This window comes from Brienomyrus brachyistius, chromosome 3, assembly GCF_023856365.1.
Source record: "Brienomyrus brachyistius isolate T26 chromosome 3, BBRACH_0.4, whole genome shotgun sequence".
Lineage (NCBI taxonomy): Eukaryota > Metazoa > Chordata > Actinopteri > Osteoglossiformes > Mormyridae > Brienomyrus > Brienomyrus brachyistius.
In genome coordinates, this window is record NC_064535.1 from 25,157,121 (window position 1) to 25,180,978 (window position 23,858).

Consider the following 23,858-nt stretch of genomic DNA (forward strand, 5'->3'; position numbering starts at 1 on the left):
GTGGTGGTCAGTATTTACAGACGCTGCAAAGCTAAGGGGTTCTCCCTGTTGAGAGTGACTAACCTCTTTAAAGAGGGCACGGGGTTACTTCGTGTGTAGAACTCACTCGTGCTGGGCCCAGCCGTACACTAGCACACCGCCTAGCTCCTTCCTGTCGTCTTTCCAACATCTCTGGCTTTGTAGGTAACTGAGCTGTCCAACATCGAGAAATGCTGAACTGCAGGAAAGGCAGCAAGCCTTGACAGCTATTTAACAACCCAGTTGTTGTTAAATCTGCCGGTTCCGACATTACATAACCCCGTAATCAAAGCAAAGGAACACAATCGTGGTTGTTATTTTGAAAAGTCCAGTACTGTACACCCATTACTGCAGGCGAACGTTCCATTGGGGGGGGGGGGGGGGGGGGGGGGGCGGGGGGGAGAAGACATGTGATACTGTGAATCAGAAGATTAAGGTACAATGCCTCTGATCTTCACTAATGTGGAAGCCGGCCATATTTGGTTTATCTAAAATTAACCGGCCAAAATTAGCCACGATTTATCCAATGGTTATTAACAAAGGCTGTTTGCTTAAACATTAGTGATCACTACTGTCATTGTTCTATGGTTCTTATCCTAGAGCAATGAGTGTCTGGTCAAATAATCCAAAGCAAAGGTTCAGATATCTTCTCCACAGTACTGTACCAAAGCAAACACGCAGACACACACTCAGAAAGACACAGAAGGCAAGCTCCTTACCAACGCTCACCCAGTAAAAACTCACTACTTACCACCTCTGAAATGCACTTAGAAGAGTGTATACACACCATACGGTGGAGAATTTAGGAGACAGCATTCCATACTTCCAGAACATTACTTATTTTGTACTTTATTTTATAGTTAATTGTGTATTTCCTTGACCTAACATACAAAGATATTTATTAACAATAACATTATGATGGCTTGTATTGTATAGATGCGGAGTACAACGCAAATGAGCCAGTACTAAAATATAGCGTCAGCTTTAAAAACATTTACCCTATTCATGGAAGGATATCGAGTGAATCTCCAAACTATTTGGAAACGGGTCTGTGCCGCGGATAGCCGCCTCATCATTCATCCAGGGTGTACAGTCCTCTTCGCTCCTGGTCCCGACGGGTCGCCGGGACGACCGTGCCCACAGGCTGCTGCCCCATGGACGTCGGGACATGGACAGAAACAGGATTAGTCAGCTAGTAGCGGAGAGGGAGATGGAGAAGAGTCTCGTCACAGCTGAGACCCCAACGGTATTCCTCTATACACAATTTCGGATGGGCAGAAAGGAATTAACATTGGACTCCAAGCCAGACGTGAGCTGGGTGAGACCCCCCCCTGCCAAGCCTTGTGGGGCTGTCAGCATCTGTCCCCTTGGGCCTTGTGTCCCTCCAAGGTCCCAGTACCTACGACTGCAGCATCTATCCTGAAGCCCTAGGCCGTCCTTTGTCATCATTCCCTTTCTCCTTCCCCAACCCATTCTGGTGAACCCTCCCTCACCCCCCCCACACCCCCCCCTCACACCTCTGTGTGTTTCACGGTCGTCCCGGGCGACGGCTGACTGCTGAACTGGCTGAAACTGGCTGCGCGGCCCCGGGCACGAGGGCCCGCCCTCCCCTTCCTGAGCCGGGAGCTGCCCGGCAGCTGGGGCGCGGTGTCCCTCCTTGTCCTTGAGGAGCAGACTCTGGATAAGCTGCAGCTTGTCTTTCTCCTCGTGCATGAACACGTCCACCAGCAGTGTCTTCTCCATCCTGACCTGAGCGCTGATGTCCTTGGGAACATCTGGGATGAGCCAGTCCACTAGTGTGCTAAGAACGATCACCAGGTTCTGTGCATGAAACACACAGGGTGGGAATGCAGAGACGTCAGGAATGGGAAGGGGGAACTGGTGGATAACCAGTGATGGGCTTGTAAACCAGTAACATCCTACCACTTCAACATACTCTCCAAACTACAAGTACTACACAACACAATAGTAAAAATGTATTGTTGCTCCTACAGCCATAGTAACACAATCTGTTTAACAAACATGCTTTATTTGCCACAGTACAGTACAGGAATATTACAATGCTTCACTTCGCTGACCCAATATTGCTCGCCATAGCTTGGGGGGTCAGTCAACATGCAGCCCCCTGACCCCCCCAGAGCTGGGGATTAAGGGCTTTGCTCAAGGGCCCACAGCCATATGACTGTTCTGTCGAGGCTCTAACCCGCGATCACAGGCACAAGGACTAAGCCTACTGAACCTTAGGCTGTGTGTGTGGATTAGGGTTATATTACACTGTGAGGACCAAATGCCCCCCCCCCAATGTGATAAAATCCTTGTATTTTGATGTTGTGGGGACCGTTTTTCAGGACTCCACAAAGAACTATGAAAGAAATCTGGTATTAATTTGGTTACTTATGGTTAAGGTTAGGGCTGGGTGGGGGTTAGGGTCATCAAGTTGGGATTAGAGTTTTCCCCATAAAAATGAATGGTATAATTACAAACCTGTGTGCGCGTGTGTTTGTGTGTGTGTGTCATATACATATATTTCACAGATATATACAGTAATACATTTATTTAGCATAAACTGATGTACTGTTCAGGCAGCACCTTATGTCAGTGTTTCTTAATCCTGTGCAAAAAGATTTCTTTTAAAATGAAGCTGTAGAAATAACATACTGGCTGAATTTACATAATGGCTGAAGCTAACGAAGTCCCATTTTAACAGCTGGGTGGACAGGGCTATCGACGGAGCTAGTGGGTACCTGGAAAAGGATGACAAAGGCAAGTCTCGCAGCCAGGACAGACCAGTACTCTTTAGAGTACTGGTAGGGTGTCGGGGACCAGGGAGGTTCCCTGTAGTCCTTATACCTACGAGAGACAGACGGGCTGAGTGTCAAGAGTGGGAGGATCCACACACCCAATCATACAACCTCATTGGCCCCTGTAAGGAGCCAGTCAGTGATTACAACCAAACTGTTTTCTTAGCCTCTTAATATCTCAATATGCGTACTTGTGTTCTTGTGTACTTGTTTTACGCCATATTCCACTGCCGACAACAGTTCTAATACTAAGATCATACTATAAGTACATGAGGACCACAAAAATCCGGATGTTGGTCTTGCTCCGCCCCAAATGTCAAGGATACATCAGTTGCATCCTCACCAAAAAAAAGACTGATCCCATGATTCATCATGTGCAAAGTTTGTTCTTGGAAGGCAAGTTAGCAAGACCACAAGTCTTGCCAAGACCACAAGTATGGTCTTTGCATTCTTGGTATTAAGATTCACCCATGATCTCATGCTATTTTCACGTTGGCACATTTCGGGCATCGGCTGACATGGCATCTTCAATTTTAACTGGTTAGCGGAGACATTTATCCAGAGTGTCAGTTTTAACCTACAGGAGGCAAGACGCTTAAGGACCAGACATCCTCTTTGACTGGAACCGACATCCTCAAGTCCCTGACTACTGTGCCTGATTTTCAGAATGTGGTAATAATCAGACAATGTTTGTTAACACATTTAACTTACTTCCCATTGCCATTCCAAAGCCGCATGATATATGCCATGACCATGCGAGAGAACAGCGGGAGAGACAAGCATCTGAGAGTGATCTCAGGGTCTCCGGAAAACCGGCGGGCCAGGAGAGCGGCTGTAAATCCTGACTTGAGCTAAAAAAAGACGGCATCTGAACTGTTCCCTCATTGGTTTGCACTTAAACTAAAGGAAATTAAAATGCAGATCAAAGCTTGCATTTCTGCTGATCAGCTAAGTGGTAACAGGACCCAAGTGAAAAGAGATTCTCCAGGAAGTTGCACGAGGCTGGGTCCGTGATGAACTAGTCAGTAAAGATGGTGATGAAATCAAACAAACAAACTTTGCCCTCCCAAAGACAGACAAACTCAAAGGTTGTTGAAAGTTGACAGCTTTAACTTTTCGATGAATCGTTTCGATGAAAAAGTCAATCAAAATAAAAAGACACCTCCCATCTAGGTTACGACTCTCCCACAAAGCAAAAGCAAGATGCTAACCTGCTGTAATGAAATTTTTACGATATTTTTATGACAAATGACTGTTCAAATTACCAGACCTTGTTTTTGCAGCCTGAAGTGGCCCAAATGCCTAAATGCATGTCAGCATTTTCAAATTCGATACAAAATTTAAACCAAAGCAGGTGGGCACAAGTCTACTGAGTAAAAACACGACTTTAAAACTGAAGCCTGATCTGTTTTAAATTGACCACCCCCCCCCTCAAAAAAAATGCATTTCAGCCCTGTACTCCATGCAGAAGGGCTCACAAATGTGATGTCTACATTTCTCCCATAATTAAAATGACTCCCATCCAAGTACTGATCAGGCACAATTCTGCATAGCTTTCATTACTATGGTCTGTGTTGCGTGAGTGTGTTTATGTACCCTGTGGTGCTTTGGATGATGGATGGGATTAAAACATCTCACCATCTTAAGGCAAGTAAAATATATGTGGAGAACCTGCCCCCCATAGCATGTTTATTGTTGTCTAACAAAAGCCGCTACTCAAAAGCATATATAGCTTACAGTTGTACACCAGGCTTCAATTCCTTGTTTTAGGGTACAAGACCCCCCCTGGCTCTCAAACAGGTAACCTTATAGTCGAAAGTTCAGGTACTGAACATGTGCCTCCGCCCACTTGCTTTATAATTACTAGCATACTGATTATTATGTTACCCTCCATCCCGCTCAATCCAGAGGTTAGATAATGCATGCTGACCACCACGGGGCGCTAACTGGCCACAGTGGCCGCCCTCACCTGCACATGGTAACCTCCCTGTCGAACTGGGAAGAGACAGGCGCTGTGCCCGGCTTGAAGTTACTGACGTTGAAGTAGGAGAGCGTGTGGTCGATGAAGCCGTGCATGGTGCCCGTCTCACTGTACATGTACTGGTACACCAGGCGCGGGATGAAGTCCGAGGTGAAGGAGATGACGAAGGCCTGGGCGACGCAGATGAGAAGGACGTCGGAGACTGATGGTGCCTGTGGCACCATCTGAGGTGGCCCCAAGACCACGGAAAGGCAGCTGTTTACAGACTTTATGGATTAACTCCAGGGGTTGGGCTCAGACCTTAATTTAACCCAGGCACTAAAGCAGGACCTTGAGAACAACAGTGCCTGTGAGTTTTTAATCTACTGCAGCTCATAATCTGGGGCGTCGGAGCGGCATGGATACCTCAGCGGGTTCATGGGACCCAGCACTTCATAAGGGCCACAAAATCTACTGTTAGAAATCCCCCATGGGGGACCCATACTTCTTCAGATTGTCCCCTGCTCATAATTGTACAACTGAGGCTATTTCTACAGCTACAAACTTTGTCTTCTGCTTCAGGTATAAACTAATCACTTACTGACCCAGAGAATGGGGACTTGCTCACACATATGTCAAAGGAACCATCCAGTAAAAGGGCAGAGAGAGAAGGAATGAAGAAAAAACTTAAACAGCAGCAGATGAGATTTCAAAGGACTCTCTTATCTGATCATGTTTCCTACTTTCTCAGTTCGCTTTCTAAAGTTCAGAGCAGAAGGTTAATGGGGATTCTTGCTGTTTTCCTAATGCTGACTTTTACGGACCTTCTTCTTTATATATTTAATTGCATCTAGTTCATTTAAAGTAAGTTTACGAGAGCTTGCAGTGAAAACGCCATTCACAAACCGCAGCAGAAATACAGCTCGATGGTTCGTTTTCGGGTAAAGCAGGCAGACAGGAGGTGGTAAGTTGTTTTGACAACCTGACAGTACCCTCCACAGTTCCCATGGCAATGCCCCACTAAGGGGTAAGTCGCAATGAGAATGTACCTGACAGCCTGCAGGAGGCTCCAAATTCACCAGAAACACTGTACCAACACCTCAGCTCGAACCCTCACTCTCCAAGCTGCAGAGGAGCTACCATCTTCTCCTCATTCAAGTATAAATGAGGACAAGTTTGAAACACTTTCCTGGTCTGACCATAACCTCAGTTTTGTGGTGCCCAGAGCAGGTTATGAAAATGAAATTCTAAAGGGATGTGGTCTAATTTAAACAGAATGGGCTGAATAATGTGCCTGGCCTGAAAGGGTAAAGCTATTTAGAGCCCATTATTTGCCCCGAAGCTGCAAGCACTTAGATTTACCACTTACATTTATAATGACTGAGAACTTGCCCATTCCGCTGAGGATGTTGTACCAGATTCCTGCATAAAGAATGAGAGAGAGAGAGAGAGAGAGAGGGAGAGAGAGAGAGGACACCCAGATTTGACAGAGCCAGTAGCGACCCAAGAACTGAACCATACTTCATTAGCAGTTTGGGTCCATGATGCCTGGAGTAAGAAGGTATGGAGAGAAACAATAAATCCAAAGAGTATCACTGATCTATACCAATCAGCTATAACATTAATACCACCTGCCTAAAAGTGTGTAGATCCCCCTCGAGCTGCCAAAGCAGCTCGGACCCATCAGGGCATGGACTCCACAAGACCTCTGAAGGTGTCCTGTGGTATCTGGCACTGAGACGTTAGCAGCATATCCTTCAAGTCCAGTAAGTTGCAAGGTGGGGCCTCCATGGGTCCCACTTGTCTGTCCAGTACATCTCATAGATTTTCGACTGGATTTAAATCTGGGGAATTTGGGGGCCAAGTCAACACCTTGAACTCTTTTTCATGTTCCTCAGACCATTCCTGAACAATTTTCGCAGTGTGACAGGGTGTATTATCCTGCTGAAAGAGGCCACTGCTATCAGGGAATACCACTGCCATGAAGGGGTGTACTTGGTCTGCAACATTGCTTAAGTAGGAAGTACGTGTCAAAGTAACATCCACATGAATGTCAGGACCCAAGGTTTCCAAGCAGAACATTGTCCAGAGCATCACACTGCCTCCACTGGCTTGCCTTCTTCACATAGCGCCATCTCTTCACCAGGTAAACAATGTACACTCACCCGGCCATCCACATGACGTAACAGAAAACTTGACTCATCAGACCAGGCTTCCATTGCTCCATTTCTGACGTTCATGTCCCCATTGTTAGTGGACAGGGGTCAACATGGACATTCTGACTGGTCTGCAGTTACGCAGCCCCATACACAGCAGGCTGTCATGCGCTGTGTGTTCTGACCTTTCCATCATAGCCAGCATTATCTTTTTCAGCAATTTATGCTACAGTAGCTCTCCTACGGTTTCAGACCAGACAAGCTAGCCTTTGTGTATCGATGAACCTTGGGTACCCACGACCTGGTTGCCAGTTCACTAGTTGACCTTCCTTTAACGTTTTGGAGATGCTCTGACCCAGTCGTCTAGCCATCACAATTTGGTCCTTGTCAAAGTCGCTGAAGTCCTTAAACCATTATTCCTGCTTCCAGCACATCAACTTCAAGAAATGACTGTTCTCTTGCCTAATATATAACAACACCCTTGACAGGTGCCTTTGTAATGAGATAATCAATGATATTTATTTCACAAGTCAGTGGATTTAACAGTATGGCTGATCGATAAAAGCTACAGTTTTGATCTAGTGCTAATACGTATCCGCACTACTATCCCTCAACACAAACTCAACCAACAATTAATGTCAGCCACAAGCTTGCTAGAGTTATGGCCTGAACACATGTGTCGAATCTCCTTCCTTCCCAAATGGGCTGTTGGGAGCCGGGACCCCCCCAGCACGGCAATAAAAGGGGCTCTTTGTGTGAGGTGGTAGTGTGGTCTGCGGTAGGTACCGATGTCTTTGGCCCGGACGGCGTTGGGTCGGCGCAGCTCGGTGACAAATTTCTTGGCGTCCAGCCGGATCTCGATGACATTGTTCAGGAGTGCGAAGAGGGGGGCCAGGGGGAAGGAGGCGACGAAGAGGGTGACGAAACCGAATTGGATGACTGCAGAGGGAGAGAGAGAGTGGGAACGGGAGATGTGTGAGGAGTAGGGAAGCCGGCAGAAGGGAGGCGGGAAACAATCCCAGTTGGAGCCGGCTTCACTTACCGCCACGTTCGAAACCAATTAACACACTCAATAAAAATGTATTTTCATTAAACGGATATTCGCCAAACTATGTTGAGACTCCTGCCCTGAACTCAAGGGTTATGTATGTTTCGGGACTGATTTTCAGACTGAAAGTCTAGATAGTGCCAGACGATGGTTTGTGAGCCAATGGGAGGGGCGCAGGAACGGCGAGGGGCCGGATTCCAGAACGCTCACGTTACCATGGTGACCAGCCACAGACCCAGCACTAACAGACACCTCAGGTAATGAAAGCCAGCTTACCCCAATGGGATTGTTCGCCTTGCTGGGGTTTAAATGCTGCAGAGATTTGGGCGGATTAGGGAGTCTGAGAAGTGCCCCCGTGTCGAAAGGTGTGACTAATACTTATTTCAGTTTTCTGTCTTGTTCCACAAGATTCTCATGCTACCTAGGGCGACCACCTACTCCATGTCAGTGGGACAGACACACACACACACACACACACTATGAGCTACTTCAGACTTTACAAACCATAAAACTGAAAGTTTCCAGTGCTTGGCTAAATGGTTCAGTTTTATGATGCATGATTATATGAGACTGACAGATCAGTCATATAGCAAGGTCTCAGTGCTTAAGTGAAAATTCAGGCCCTTTTAACTGAAATGGTAGCTTACAAATCCTGTCCTAGCTCACAGTGTCCCCCGTGGCATGGATTAGGTGGTCACCCTAATGCCGCTGGTTTAGCATTGTGGTTAACTGAGCCATTTCTCCCTCTTGAACATGGGTGTTTGATGCTTCTATCCGGACCTACTGTAGCTTCAGACCCCACCCACATTTATATACAATTATAGCAAGTGCTCATTTCACAATGAGGAACCTAAGCAGGAGCCACGTAAACGGGTGTAAACCCTCACTATCAATATTAACATGATATTAATCATAGGTCTGATCAAAGTTTTTCCTCAAAATTAGTAAACAACTAAATTGTTAAAGTTTAATACCTACCATAATTCCTATGTGGTCAGAACTGTATGATGTATCATTTTGCTTCTTCTTTGATGTCCCTAAAGCCCTGCATTGTTCTCCTCAGGATGCCCCACAATGCGAGGTGCTGCTATATAAAAACACTCTTGTTTGGCGATAATATGCTTTCGTGAAACTTAACAAGTCATTTAAAGGAACTTCTGCTAGGTCACAGAAACCACCCCTGGGAAGCTGAGAGTTAACATGAGAGATATGGGGGGAGCTGCTGTCTGTCAGCGGCTTGGTGACAATGTATTTTCACCATGATAAATATTATGGCATGTGACGCTGGGACAGGATGGACGGCACGGCACATGGTTGACCATCCGTCACCTGGGTAGCAGTGCTTGAAGGTGTCGTTAAAAACAGCTAATTGCTCCCCCCTCAGTGTCATGGAGGAACGACCTCACTCAGATCCTGTCTCCTCTGCCAGGCCTCATCAACGCAGACGGCTTATCCCTCCTGCCCCTCACCCCCCCCACCCCCCAACCCTAACGGGACTGCCCCTCTCCCCCCCCAGGAATTTTGCCCAGGAAATTGCTCAAATGACAACTGCATTTACCAAAACTACGGAAGATATGGCTTACAACACCTAATAACAGAGAGACGCTCCATTGTGACATATTTATATGTTTCCACTTAACTTTTAGACAGCCAAGGGCAGGCATGGTTAAAGGCCTGGACTCATGACCGGAATGACTCTGGCTCGAGTCCCAGGAGGTCGTGTCGTCACACCCTTGAGAAGCTGAATCCGGATGTGACCAGCTGTGCATGTTTACTCACCAGAAGCTCTGAATAAAACCTAAAATATTCAGCGACCGATTGCGGCTGCGCTTTCCTGCTTTGTCTCTCATGCTGTGCTGTCGCTGAGATGGGATCCCTGACGTTTCGAAGACGTCATTCGGCCCAGGTTCGCAGCTTCTGTGGAATATTACAACTGGGAAAAACGTGTGCTACAGCACAATCGGCACAATTACCTCTTTGTGTGCTGGTGACTGATTGTATGTCACACAGGTGAAAAGGCAATTGAAGGGTTTATAAGCTCGTCACAAATTCTGCTGTACGGAAAGATGCAGACCCAAAACCAAGTGTGCAAAGCTGACCGTCTCTGACCACATTTCAGAAGAATGGTGCCAGGAAAGACCAGTCTTATCAAAGGATAATTGCAACATTCACTGGGAATTCCGCAGGGAATTCTGATCCATCTCCGCTGTGATTCCATTTGCTTGTTGCTGCCCGTTAAAGGAACGGGCCGGATACAGTGAACAGAGCAGGGACTGGTATGGATGTAGCAGTCGCCCTGCTAGGAAAACTAACGTATTCTTCACGAAAACAGACGCAAAGAATTTTCCAGAATGCAAACCATCATAACTACAACAGTTTAATCTTGAGTTTCATACGAGTCAAAAGATGTCTGCCAATGCAACTGAACTGTGTCCTTTATTTGGGTCAGCAGAGGTGGGTAACAGAGAAAGGAAGTCTGCATAGATTCCATGCAACAGATGGATGTCTGGTGGCTTGGGAAATCCACCTCTTAAATGCCCCCATTGACGTGAGCAGGACCAGCTTATATACAGGAGTACTGTAGCATACGGCAAACATTCCAGTAAAAATCCAGTTGAACATTGTGATGAATTACTAAATTCATGATATATTCGGTCTGTACTCAACAATCAACTAAATAATAAAGATGCTTGCCTATCAGAGGCATGACCTAGTCTACTCTACGTGTCACTTCGTGTCTGGCATGGCCTGGCCCTCAATCCCCATGGAGGCTATGGCTGCTGAGTGACTACCAAAGTCACCAAATTCAGGAGGCTGGCAGTCGGTTTGTACACAAACACGGCAGGATCACCACCAAAACAGCTGGGCGCGGTCACCTCCAACCCACTGCACTCACATGGCCTAACTCTCTTCATGATCCATCGAATCGCACTCAGGTGTATCGTCTGGAACGACTCTGCCGCTGATCTGTAAATACGGGGATGCGGACAGACTCCTGGGCTTGGCTATACCCGCGGAATGAACCGGAACAAGGCAACTCACTGCTCTTTGCTGGATGGCAGTCACAGTGTGGTCTTATCCCGATCACGTTAAGCACACTGAGGTTCAGCCCTCAGCATGTGGTGGGACACGGTTCAAGATGGTTCTACACACATCTGTTATTTCGGGGGTGGGAGACTAGGGGCACACTTACTCATCTCCATGTACTCCGGGGTTAACCCTTCAAAGGGCTCCAGGTCGTAGTCGAGATCCCAACGCTGCGGTGGTCTGGCGTGCTGGTCGTCACTCTCCTCTGGAGCTCCTCCCTTGTCCTTCAACGTCCTGAATAGTTTCTTTAGCTTCCTGAGGATATTCATGCCCACCAGAGGGTTCAGCCATATTTTACACATTCTGGGTCCATTCACATGCACTACCAATCGCGTAAACAAATCATTTCCAACTTCAACATCACCGTTTTAGCTTGGATGAGAACTTCAAGCATGTTTACGACTTGGGTTTTCAGTTTTTATAGTGTGTTTCAACTGTGTGTGTGTGTGTGTGTGGTTGTGTATTTCTATATTAAATTGAACACTATCCAAATGACCAGTTTTATTATATGTGTTATGCAGAAAACAAGCAAAGACTTTTTATTGATCCAGAAAATACTGAGCTGCAGCACTTGAACTCTGACCCCGGGTCTCTCAGGGTTCGTCACACCGAATCAGATAGTTCAGGCCATCATAAACAGGTGCCAAAACTGATGCAATATTATTGCTCATGGTTCGCCTCTTTTATTACTAGTTATAAATTGAAATGCAGTAACTGTGGAATCAAATAAGAGACTTAAATCTAAATAAAAAAAACTTACTCTACCAGTCAAACATTTTTGCACGCCCAGGTTTTTGACACTTTTCCATTTATTTCATACACTGCATGTTTTCTGTTCTTGTTAAGCTTCGGAAAGGTGAGCGAACATCTATAAATGAACATTTAAGTCAAATAAAACAAGTTTCCTTTATAACATGAATAGAGTATGTAACAATGCATGTCTTACATCCTATTAACTGGTTGTGTAGTGATGGCACAGTCAGATTCTAGGCTCTCCTTTAACTTTAAATGCACTAGTTAACTGTTTAACTTCCCATGAAACACAGCAGTATTTAATGGCAATTGTAGAAAGAACATGTCAAATTTTCTCTGCTGTTGTAACTGCTAGAGGAGGTTACTCTGACGTATCAACGATATGGCATTTTCTTGATGATAAAGGTACTCAAATGGTGAATATACTGTAAATGTATTTGTTAGCAAAGAATACTTTGCTAAGTAATTTTTTTAGTAAATGTTAAGTAACATCAGCAAATGTGTAAAATATCAGTGTGTGCAAAATCCTTTGACTGGTAGTGCAAGAGGTTGCAAAAGGGCTAAATGATGATCATAATTCATGTTCTGACTTTAGTCAGTGTCAAGATTAACCAAATGTAGGTTTACACAATTTAAAGCACATAAATCATTTATCATGGTTAAACAGCCCCCGTCCCACACAGAAAGCCAAAGCCAAAGCGTGCCTCTGTCACGTCTGATATTTATATTTGCGAAAGCCCATTTTAAACCTGGGACGCAGCCCCGCATGTTAGTGTCACATTACGTCAACACTACCGCACGACCACAGTGTCACCTGCAACAGTTCAAAGAGTGACCACAGTAGTGGGGGCTGTCATGGTTCATAATCAGTATATTGGTTTTGCTCTTAGGGCCAATGTGTAGGGAGAGTGCCCAGGAGAACAGCTGTAAGTCATTTCGGTGATGAATGACATCGGTCTATGCCATCATACAGGATGCAGGGCCTCAAACCTCTCGCGGGAAATTATTCATCCCCTCTTGTTCCTTTGCTCACAGTCCAGGTGTCAATCCGGACTGGTTTTGTAACTGGAATAATACATCTTGACAGGCAGTTCAGCAAGACAGTTAGATGGCACAGTTGTGTCCTGTTCTATTATATGCACGTGTGCATGAATATAATTACACACACACACACACATACAAGGTACAGGCATATGCCTTTAAGAGATCTGTAGACAATAACTGCCCATATAATGGTTTAACATAATGATTTAAATTGGCAATACACACTGGTGATTGTAGCCTATGTATTGAATTGTGCCATGTAACTAGCCAGGCGAGTGACCCCTTCTGTTTGAGAATTTGGTATGTTCCAATTCAGATGAAAGGACGCCATCTGAACTCATTTCCTGTGAGCCCTCAGAACCTGTAATGTGGGGGGCAGCACACCACCAACGAATTTGAGGGAGTGGAGGTGGGGGCGCATGACTGACATCTTATGCAAACCAACAACCAAGGTGGCTTTAACTACAGAGCCTCGTGCCTGCTTTGTTCTGGGTGGTATTCTGACAGAGAGGGGTCAGTCTCTCAGCCTGTCTTACTTAAATGTTCCAATAGTACCTCTAATGAGAGCCATCACAGGCTTGGAAATTTCCAGCAAACTTTCCCAGACGGAAAAATGAAGACCTCTGCTCGCCGATAAGTAGGCACTCAGAGTCAAAGTATGAAAACGATCTCAGTTTCAAAGTTTAAAGTAATAAATTACACAAAATATCTGAGTCACATGAAACGTCAGCCGCTGTACGAGTGTGTGACTTGCATGGATGTGACTCCGTGTCTCTCCCACAGGATGAGAAGTGACAGCAGAGGAAGTGAGGTCAAAGGTTAAAGGGCCACACCGCCAGCGACCGCTCACCGATAAAACGGGAAAAAACCACACTAATCTCCATGCTTGACAAGCCTGCCATTGTTGTTTTACCACTTAATGTTTACCAGATCGCTATCCCATAATGGCAGAACCTCAAAACCTCACCAGACAGTAAAAATGAGTGACATAAGGGGCAATGCTGGAGACGGCGACGGACCACGGTTGTTAGGGGCTACATCAATTGCTGAGCTTAAGGAACAGATGAAAATTCGGAGGGATGCGATTTTGTTTCACAAGATATTTTAACAACTGAACACCCCCCTCCAAAAAAAAGAAAATGGACTGTTCTGGGGTCCGTCTCCCCGAGGCTAATAATAGCATATCAGTAATAAGACGGGCTAAATGCGAACCTGCATTATTTATGGATTAAAGTTAAAGTTCTTTTCCCACCACATTACTTTTTAATTAGCTCCTTTGTGCTGCTGGTGCACCCCCCCCCCCCCCCCCGACCCATGAGTACTCGTTTAGCAGCTGCTGAGAGAAAACGCACAGCAACACACGGAAACACACAGAAACACACTAACTCTGCCCACTAATGGACAGCATCTACTGGGTGGGGGGTACGTCAAAGACCAGTCATTCCAATAGTGTGGCATGGCAGCAGGGTGGGGGCTGCCATCACTGAAGCCCCAATGCGCTCCCAGCAGTGGAAATGCTCACCCCCCCACCCTGGCTTTTAGTCACTGAAATTATCACGCGATGAGCAGCGACCACAAGAAGCTCCGCGACAAAGCTGGAATTCCGTTTTAGCGGGGGTCACAGACAGAGCGTGGCCGAGCATGGCGGCATTTGCGGGAACACGCACAAAGCTCCGGGCAATAGATGGCCCCCACATGTATCTGCGGTTCCACCAGCCCCCTCCCTGTCTCCACGGGACGCCCGTGAATGATTGAGTGAACATCTGGTTCTCGGTTAAACCCACTGTTATATAAGAGTCGCGCAGAGTGTGTCATGCCGGTTGTACCTGGCAAATACCAGCCAAGGGCCGAGCTACTCCAAGCACGATGCGTCCATTAAAGCGAGGGAGTCCGGATTGAGCCGAAACTGACAGGCCGGGTCCCACTGGGGTCCATGCAGGCCCCATCCAGCTCAGGATCTACGGCATGTATCTCAGGAGAGCAAACGACGAGACTCGCGCCATCGCGGGAAGTCAAACGAAAGCCTGTGACCTAGGAAGCGGCGAGGAAGACCACGTCTCCTGAAGGGCAGAGAGGCGAGGTGAACGGGGACTTGGGAGGGAATTTCCAGAAGATTCTGACTGGGGTTTCTAGGTCCTCTAGGGAGATCTCGCCCTGGTTTCCTGTGGCCGACACATGTTCCACACTACGAGGAGAGATTCGAGCTGCCTGCATGTTTCCCCCCCCGCGCCCCGCGTGAGTCGCGGTGATGGATTTCAGTTGGTCGTCCTCCAGTGGGGGGGGGAATAAAAGGGCAAAGAAATGTTTAGAATGAGTTTAGAGTGATACACATTTAGAGCAGAATACCAGCCATAGTCATGACCTGTTAGCGGTCATGGAAAGTTAGCCGCAGCGCGTTCCCACAGACTTGAGAGCAGCGCTCCAACAAGCATGCACTTTCTACACGAAGTAGCACTCTTGACCTCAGCTGCTCGGTCTCCAGCCTGGGTAGTCTACCCAGAATGCCCTTCTCTCTGTGGGAGCACCTCCAAAGTTGGACCTCTGGGCAACCATCCATTGGGTGGATCTACAGATCTTTCCAGCCAGGCAACCTACCACACTGTCACTGTCCTAGGACTGTCCGTGACCCCCTGATACATCCTGTTTTTCTGATCAAAAAAGCCCCTCGTGCATCCCACCACCTCTTCGTCAAAGACGAATCGCACCTCTCTCTACGACACGTCCCCGCCTCATTATTTTAAATGCTGGCTTGGCTGAGTGAAGCATTTTGATTTTTACCAGACACCCTCTCAAAAGAGACTCTTCGTTTCATTGGGGCGTGTAGAATTCCGAATGTTTCCCGGAACTTCCCAAAAGGTATGCCACGTCTTTTGCAGGGATTTGACTGGAGTGACCTTTTGGCCATTACTCCAGCGTTTTAACCAGAACATCTGTGACCCAGACCCAGAGACAACAGCTGGAAGAGCCTTACCCAAAACTCTGTGAAGAGAGATTGGCTAAGGGACTGTCCAAATGACAGCCATTGCTTAATATTGAGCAAATAACAAAAAAATTACGTTAATGATTTTCATAATGTTACACTTGTCAAAGTGTATTAGCTTAGCCATTTCGAAACCTCATCCCAGTATCTGCAGTAACCATCCTATATACCCAAGTATATGTACAGTAGACTACTAAATAGTCTGTAAAATTATTTAACTAACTTTAAAGAGCAAATTCCCAAAACTAACTCGCTCCACGGGATAAACGTTCGCGAAACTTGGAGAATTTTGGAAATAACGAAAGCAATGAAAGTTCTTTGTTGGATTATGAGGACTGTGTGATTTTTTTTGGTTCCCTATACCATAACGCACGAGGAGACCTGACTTCAGGTCACTGGCAGTTTAAAAAAAATGAGAGAGTTTTGGAAATTTGCTCTTCCAATTTGATTAATTATGGGATCTGGTGGTGGACTCTAACAAATGATGCACCCCACAACGCAGCAAAGTGACATAACTGCGTGTGATAAGGCGAGCCGGACCAGCAGTACCGCGACTCCCTCCCAAAGCCTGAGGGCAGCACCTCGTCTACCTGCCCGAATGCAGCCTCCAGGGTATCGGGTTGGTACTCACGGGATGCCAATTTCAAAGACGTTGTTCTGAATGAGCTGCTTCCCCAGCATGATGATGCTGAGCTGGATGCAGAGCTCGATGAGGCAGCCTCCAGGGGCACACTGGCAGAGGGGGGGGGGGTCGTCAGCACACGGGGCGGCAACGGAGAGCAACGAAACGGGATGAAACGAAACGAACCGCACTGCGTGTTCATCGCCTCCTCATAATACATGTATGACGTCTGTGTCTGGTTGGTGTTTGGGTGAGGGAAGAGAACCAGACGTGACACTGCGTGATCAACAATCTGATGTCGGAATCTGCTTTAATGAAACTGGCCGCACTGCAGGGTCGCCATCAGATGTGGCTGTGCTGCCGATTCATGCCTCAACATGCCGATCTGAGTCGGAATCCCACCAGGTGGCCGGCGGGGGCAGCAAATGGCAAAGCTTGTTGTGACAAATGTTCTGGCGACATTATGGTATCTCAGTAAACAGTAAACAAGGAATAAAAAAAGGCAAGTTCCAAGTGTCCGTCCTCAATAGGCCTAAAAGATCATTTGAGGCGGTTTCTCACACGACCTTCATCGCTAACAATACTAAAAAAAAAGTTCGCTAGATCCGTCACCTTTTATGTTTCTAGAGGACAGTTAATCTGTGACAGTTTTATGTGCTGTGGTTTCTTGGCTGTGTTGAGTGACCATTTCGCCAAACAGCAGCCACTAGCAGTGTGCTAACAGTATACCATTGTGGTTTGTGGGGGGGGGGGGGTGATGGTGATGATGGCTCACCTCCTCCATCCGTAAGCCGTTGAATACATACACATAGTCCCCAGGCTGACCAGCGAATCTGCGAAAAGGACCATTGAGTAGTTGAATCTCAGCTGCTCTTGAAGTGATACATTGTTTGTTTACATGTTGTCCCCCACCTTTTCTTTTTTTTTTGGGGGGGGGGGGAATGGTTGCTTGTAATCGTGTTTACACAGCTAGAGGGCGCTCTCCCTTTTGTGGTTCTTCCTGCGATCCCAGGTGGCCTTAATGGCCCCCAGGGGCCAGACCCAGCAGAATGTCTGAGAGAAGAGAAGCTGAGCCTCATCTCACAGGGTGAGCAGAGGCCAGGCACCTTGCTCACCTGCCCCAACTCCCCCCCCCCCCCCCACCCTCCAGCATCTGCCATGCTTGCTGTACCCATTAACACAGTCCTGTCACCATCGTCCACAAACATTTTCTCCCCAAACACAAACCTCTCAAAACATTTACAGTGTTACTTTAGAGTGTTCATTTGGGCTCTTCTCCATTTCACACAAAATTCCACTTCACATCTGTATTGACATCAGTGAATCTTTCACCGTGGGACGTCCGATGTTCACCTACCTCCCCTTGAAAAAGGCAACGTAGAAGATGGGGGCGTACGCGTTCATGAACTTCAGAAGGAAGGCCTTTAGGATGAGCCGCTCTTCAAATTCAGTTTCGGTTTTTGGAATCTCTGCCGAGAAACAGCAAGTAGCCTTTACATTCTAGTCAAACCCTGCATTTGTAAATAGTCACATGACTAATCTTGCAGCCTCTGTCCATATGTACCTTTCAACGTTGCATTTAACCCCTTCAGGCAGCACTCGACAGCATCTTTTATGACTCACTCAGTCCACCTGTTAATCATTTTCTTGTTGGGTTTTTATTTAAACCAGCGCGCCACATACACCGCAGTGTGTTTTACTCCCACTGCGGAGATCTATGGCAGGGCTGGGTCTGGGATGTGGACCTTAATCTCCAATTCCATGCCCACAACCACATTGTTACCTGCTTCCACTTAGACCTGCTCCCTCTTTTCACAGACATTACATCTCTCTTGCTCCCTGCTTGCTCCTTTTCCAGTTGTCGCCCCCCCATCCATCTATTCTACATCTTACTATCGTTGATGAACCCCCCCCACCCCCCCCCCATCCTCTGGGTTTAATTCCCGTCCTGCTCCCCTGCCCTGAATCATCCGGCCCAGAGCCCAAATTAACTTCAGCCAAACAGGGCTTTACGTCCCTGTGCGTATTCTGCGATTACGCTGGATCCTCGACCTATAGCTCTCGGGGCAGTGACACATGGCTGCCATACCGTGCACATGGGCCCATTCCCACGGAACGGCCTGGCAAAACCTGGTTCTGGAAATTTCCAGATGCCGCAGATGGAAGCAGTTTCAAGCACCCCCTCCTTGCATTTGTGCCGGCTATGTTTTGACAGAGGGATACTATGCGGTCACGGACATCCATCTTGGCACTCAAACGCCCACTAGCTCTTCCTCCTCCGCCTCCTCCCCGACCCCCAACTTGCCTAGCTCAGTGAGCCAGACGGCCACTGCGCCGTAGATCTCGTCCAGGATGAGGATGACCACCAGGTTGATGATGACCGCCGTGGCAGTGACCGTGACGCGTACGTTGGACTTGGTCTCTGAGTTGGGGCTCATGGCCAACAGGGCGGAGGTGGTAATGCGGTAGATGATCATGCCGAAGACGACGGCGAACGTCAGGCCAAACTGGGCAGGGCACGTTTCAAGTCAGTTGTTTAAGTGGATCCTTAATAAAAAAAACCTCTAAACATTTCAACTGACAAAAGCACACGTGCCATAAATGCGCTTAGGCCCCATCACGACCTCGCAGGGGATTTCAGCTCAATAAACTGCAGTCCGAGTACAGTATCAATGAGTCAGCATGTATTACTGCATCACTGCATTACGATGCATTAGGAGTAATGGAACCAGACAGGTTGCAACCTACCATGAACAAAATGGAGGAGAAGTTGAGGATGTATCCCGGCATCCGGTCTTTCCAGGTCAGCTTCTCGTAGCCTGGCTGTGTTTCAGAGATTTAAAAGGCATTTCACCAAGAAAACAATGGCAGTGTATAAAAGCAAGACTGAATGTTATAAAAATGGTTTCGGCAAAATGTACACCAGCTATTTCCCAAAAGTTCACTTGTAAACAAATGTGAGATTTAGGGCATCGCAGGCATTGGCTATGCTATAAAACTGTCGCGGGCTGCTCGGGATGGATGACAGCAGGGGTCCTGGCACTGACGGCGTTCAGCGGGACGTCTAACTGCAGCTCTAGGCTGAGAGACACCAGCAGTGCAGCAGGTGAGCAGAGGCGCGAGAGGCGTCGCGAGAAGGGCGGCTTCGCAGAGCTCCGATACGGGGCAGCCTCTGTTCAAATGCCGCCTGATCTGGAGGGCAACAGTGCCACCTAGCAGTGCGATGGGGAGCCGCAGATTTCGGGAGGCTGAGGAAACAGTACCGCTTAGAGCGAAGTCGCGACACGACGCATCCTGCAAATATCCAGGCGACAGCGGCGGCGGAAGCCAAGGAGCTCAGCGGGAATGAAGCAGAAATGATAATTCAGGGGAAGGAAAAACACAACCGAATAAGACTCAATTTAAGGAAATAAAAGGCGCGATAAAATTCATCATAAAACCCCAAATGTAATAACATTACAAACCGAACAGGCATGCCGTCTCTAACAGGAAGAATGAATGTATTTCAGGAATTAAGTTCCTGAAGTTCCTGAAAATATTGATCTCAGCCGGATATAATCACAGGTTGTGAGTCTGTACTGATGGCCTCTAACTTGTCCCTCATGCATCCCCTGGCTGTTTTTGGTCTCCAGGGCTTAACAGTCTGCATTCTTTCTCCATCACTGTCTAACATCACCAGAGCTGCAACGGGCTTGAACTGCTCAATCCACACCCCCTGCACTTATATCCATTTGGCTCAGGAATAATGAATCATATTAGGAAAGGCTGCAACAGTCTACAACACTAGGTTCAAATAAGATCACTATCTGTTACAGACTTATCACAAGAGCTACCTTTAGTAGGACGTGGTTTTCTGGCCTGTTGAGGAGATGCATGAGAGATAACATGATTAGTCGCTATGGTATAATTTATGTGTCACATGCTCCAGGATCCTCCTGCCGATTGGAGCAGACCAGAGTCACCACCCAAAGCACGATGGGAGAGTTTCTGAAAATCCACTTCTCAGTTTTTGGAAGCATTTAGAGGAATAAAAGTACTAATTGCTCTCGACAAAATTATAAAGAGTCCTAAACGAGCAGCTAAAAAGCCAATCACCTTTACTGTAGGCCTTTACAAGGCAAAGGATAACAAGACGGAACAACATTTATGAGAACCTGACGTCACTTTGGGGCCTATGCCCAGGGAATATGGGTACAAATAAGATTCAAAATTACACAAGGGTTGCAGCTGATTAGACCGGGGTGATCCGCAGGTCACTGCAGGCCGTGGTGGGCTGAGAAAGGGCCACGGGACAGTTGGCATAACACATACTGTACCTCCGTCAGCTTGGAGGGTGGAGTTCACAAAGTATCTTTTTAACAGGTGGAAAACTCCAGGGACCTCACACCTGCCAGTGAACACTGAACACTGTAAGCGGTGTCCCAGTGACTCAAATCTGCTCGTTTTATTGGATTGTTTACCGTCGACTTTATGGGGGAAAGAGAAAAATAAAAGGAGACATGTGACACAAAAAATAAATGGGGCACACTGCAGACGCCTTCATGAAGGGGAGGTTAATTATCGCCAAGCTCACTGTCTGCCTGCAGGACACAGCATGTCCCCCATCTCCAGATCCCACCGGCCAGGAGCAAGAATTAGGAGCTAAAAAAAATCCATAAGAGCTTTCTATTTCAGAGAAGATAATTAATTCAAGCTATGCCAAAAAATGGCTTGAATTCATTACCTGCTATAATTTAGTAGTCTCTCTGTTCCTGCTTTTTGGAGCTAAATGCGTTGGGTCCGAAGAAGCATTTAATGAGAACTTCTTTCTGTAGTATAATGTCCACCGTTGCGCTGATGCTGTCCTTAGCTAACTCTCGTGGCTTTTTTCCAGCAGTGCAGTCAACCCTTCTGTGCATAAGTAACTCTCCCCCCCCCCAGCAGGCAGGCAGGCCTGCAAAGCCCTTTGGGAAATTAGTGTCAGGCTAACCAGGGTGGGGATTTCCTGTGGGCCATATGTTGCCCTGCAATCTGGGGAGGGCCTCCAGCCCGGGGAGGGGTTGTAGCTGGGATTACTGCCACCCCCGCTCAAGTTGCCAGTGTGCTGTAATCAAATGGCTGGGAGACACCCTCAGCGCCTCTCTTATAACACTTTTCACTATATACATTTCACATTAGGACACCAGTCATTTTATTTTACTGTATACATTCTACCTTCTAAAGTGTTTAATGATCTGGTAAAATTCTCCATTCCTGTTAGTGTGGTGAATGGGGTCAGAGAAAAGCTGGGAGATGACAGGTGAGGATAACTGATGCTCCTGTGTTAGAGAAAAGGAGCGCCTGAAGGCTACAGGTATGAGTGTTTTCCAGACCCCCCCCCCCCACCACAGGCATGAGCACATAATTTAAAAAATAGGTGCACGTTTCTTGAAATACTGCCAACTCCATTAGTCAGTGTAGGAGGTGCACAGACTTTGAGGGATAAGTACTCGAACTGGGGGCTGTGGTTGACTGGTGGGGGGGATCCCTGGGATACATTTTCAGCAGGTCCTCAAAATGTCTTAGATATACTGGACACTAAGGCAGGCTGAGAGTTACATTGAGCAGGGCGGACGGGGGGGGGAGCTGAGGGTGCCTGAGAATCTGCCCCCTTTGCCCGAACAATTGAGAGTGCCCCCCTGTAAAGGTCCTGTGTGCGCCTTACTGCTAACCACTAATCAAGCAACATCCAAAATCTACCCTAAGCCAAGCCCCCCACCCCCCGAGCAGCTGCTCCACGAAATCTATCGCCCCATTATTTTTCTACATCATTGCAAAGTAGGACGCGGATGAAGTGGAGGACATTCTACGGATCGGGGTGCTGCTCTCCGATACCAAACCCGTTTTATTTTCCGTTGGGGGAGTACAGGAGACGGTCGACCTCGGGCTGTCTGCCGGTCTACTCAGGCAGGCCCCAGATAAGCTGCTGCGAGACTCCGCTGACACGCTTTCTAATTGCTTTCACTCTCGCGGCACACACGTCCGCCCCTCTCAGTGTCATGTGACACCCCGTCATGCCACCTTGCCAGAATAGGCGTGCCCCCCCCCCACATCCGGCCCCTCAGCCACCCTTCCTGTAAACAGCCACCGCGCCCTGCTGTGGCGTGCGGCCGATGCCACATGGACCGAGCCAGCAGCCCCCCCACAGATGTGGCCCTATTGCCCAGATCAAACCACGGCCTGCAATCAAACAACCTAGCATTAGCATTGTTGCAGTGGACAGGCAAAAAAAAAACAAAAATGGAATCCTTAATTCACCGCAGCCATTATCACTGTCTTTGATGCTGCATTTAACGGTTAGGCCATGCCATCAATCACCGCTGACTCATCGGCCGCACGTGGGAGTTTAAAATACCCCGCACTACAATTAGGGCCGGCCATAATTACCCGGTGCAGAATTTACCAGGGAACGGCACCAGAATACGGCTTCCCCAGCTCCCTTTATCTTTTGTCATTATTAAAAAATTTTCGGGAGGTCAAACTGTGGATTCCCTACATGACAGCTGCGGAAGGTGAGAAGCGCAGGACGCGGACGTGTGTCACACATGAATATAGATACCGAACAGAGAGGTGAGAGGGTCCAGAAGGTGAGGTGTCGCGATGCCGTCTCACCCCAGTCAGCCAGCATGCCCTCCACCCCTCTGGCAATGCCCGCTACATTTCGGGGAATAATTAAGAAAGGATGAAACTTCTAAAAGTTTACTTGATGCTGAAAGAATATCTGCTCAACTACAGAGCTGAGCTTTCAGTGAAGATGAACTTGTTATCCAGCAGCTATGGGGTCATGCTTTATCACCACTGAAGAGGAACTTTCCTACTTACATTTAGTGATTGATTTTGGATTTGCACATTACATAGCTGGCCAGAGCTAATTATACTACCGGACCAGAGTGCGGTCCTGACACTGTACAACGACAGCTCATCAACTGCTTAGGAGAGAAGGGGCTGAATGTTCCGCGTCTCCATGGAGACCCTGCAGGAGCCAAGGTCAATCTGGCACTTTTGCCCCTCCCACTCCAGGAAGCTCTCCGATCATCACAGCCCATCTCATGTGACCCACCCAGTCAATCCTGCAGTGACAGCTCCTCCTACAGTCACACTGGAAGTCTCACCAGTGCTTTCGTACACCAGAGGATGACATAAAACATAATAACACCACCTCACTATAAAATCCAGCAGCAACAAAAACAATAATAATAATAATAATAATAATTTAAATTAAATGGTTTCAGTCTTATTAGGTTCTTGCTTTGTTAGAAGTTACGGTGTAGCTCTGGTTCCAATCCTGCTTACACTTGTACCTTGGCATTCATAGGCAGCTCAGGCTTGACATTCGCCTCGTTACTTTGCACAGAAGCGTCTGATAATGTA

At 47.4% G+C, this 23,858-nt stretch overlaps 1 protein-coding gene across 4 annotated transcripts in view; it reads right to left on the reverse strand.

Moving 5' to 3' along the window:
* Nucleotides 1-423: 423 nt before the first annotated feature.
* The window catches only part of ano2b (anoctamin 2b), a 39,079-nt gene continuing 15,644 nt past the window's right edge, over nucleotides 424-23,858 (reverse strand). For 3 of the 4 annotated variants that reach the window (XM_049008035.1, XM_049008036.1, XM_049008034.1), the window contains 12 exons: nucleotides 19,218-19,292; nucleotides 18,775-18,976; nucleotides 17,827-17,938; nucleotides 17,245-17,302; nucleotides 16,479-16,579; nucleotides 11,177-11,325; nucleotides 7,722-7,874; nucleotides 6,149-6,201; nucleotides 4,789-4,970; nucleotides 2,763-2,868; nucleotides 1,536-1,839; nucleotides 424-1,165 (listed from right to left, as the gene is read on the reverse strand). In XM_049008035.1, coding sequence (XP_048863992.1) covers nucleotides 1,095-1,165; nucleotides 1,536-1,839; nucleotides 2,763-2,868; nucleotides 4,789-4,970; nucleotides 6,149-6,201; nucleotides 7,722-7,874; nucleotides 11,177-11,325; nucleotides 16,479-16,579; nucleotides 17,245-17,302; nucleotides 17,827-17,938; nucleotides 18,775-18,976; nucleotides 19,218-19,292 — 1,566 coding nt within the window. In that variant the 3' untranslated portion in view covers nucleotides 424-1,094. The remainder of the gene's footprint in view (nucleotides 1,166-1,535; nucleotides 1,840-2,762; nucleotides 2,869-4,788; nucleotides 4,971-6,148; nucleotides 6,202-7,721; nucleotides 7,875-11,176; nucleotides 11,326-16,478; nucleotides 16,580-17,244; nucleotides 17,303-17,826; nucleotides 17,939-18,774; nucleotides 18,977-19,217; nucleotides 19,293-23,858) is intronic. The other variant, XM_049008039.1, reaches the window with a different exon arrangement.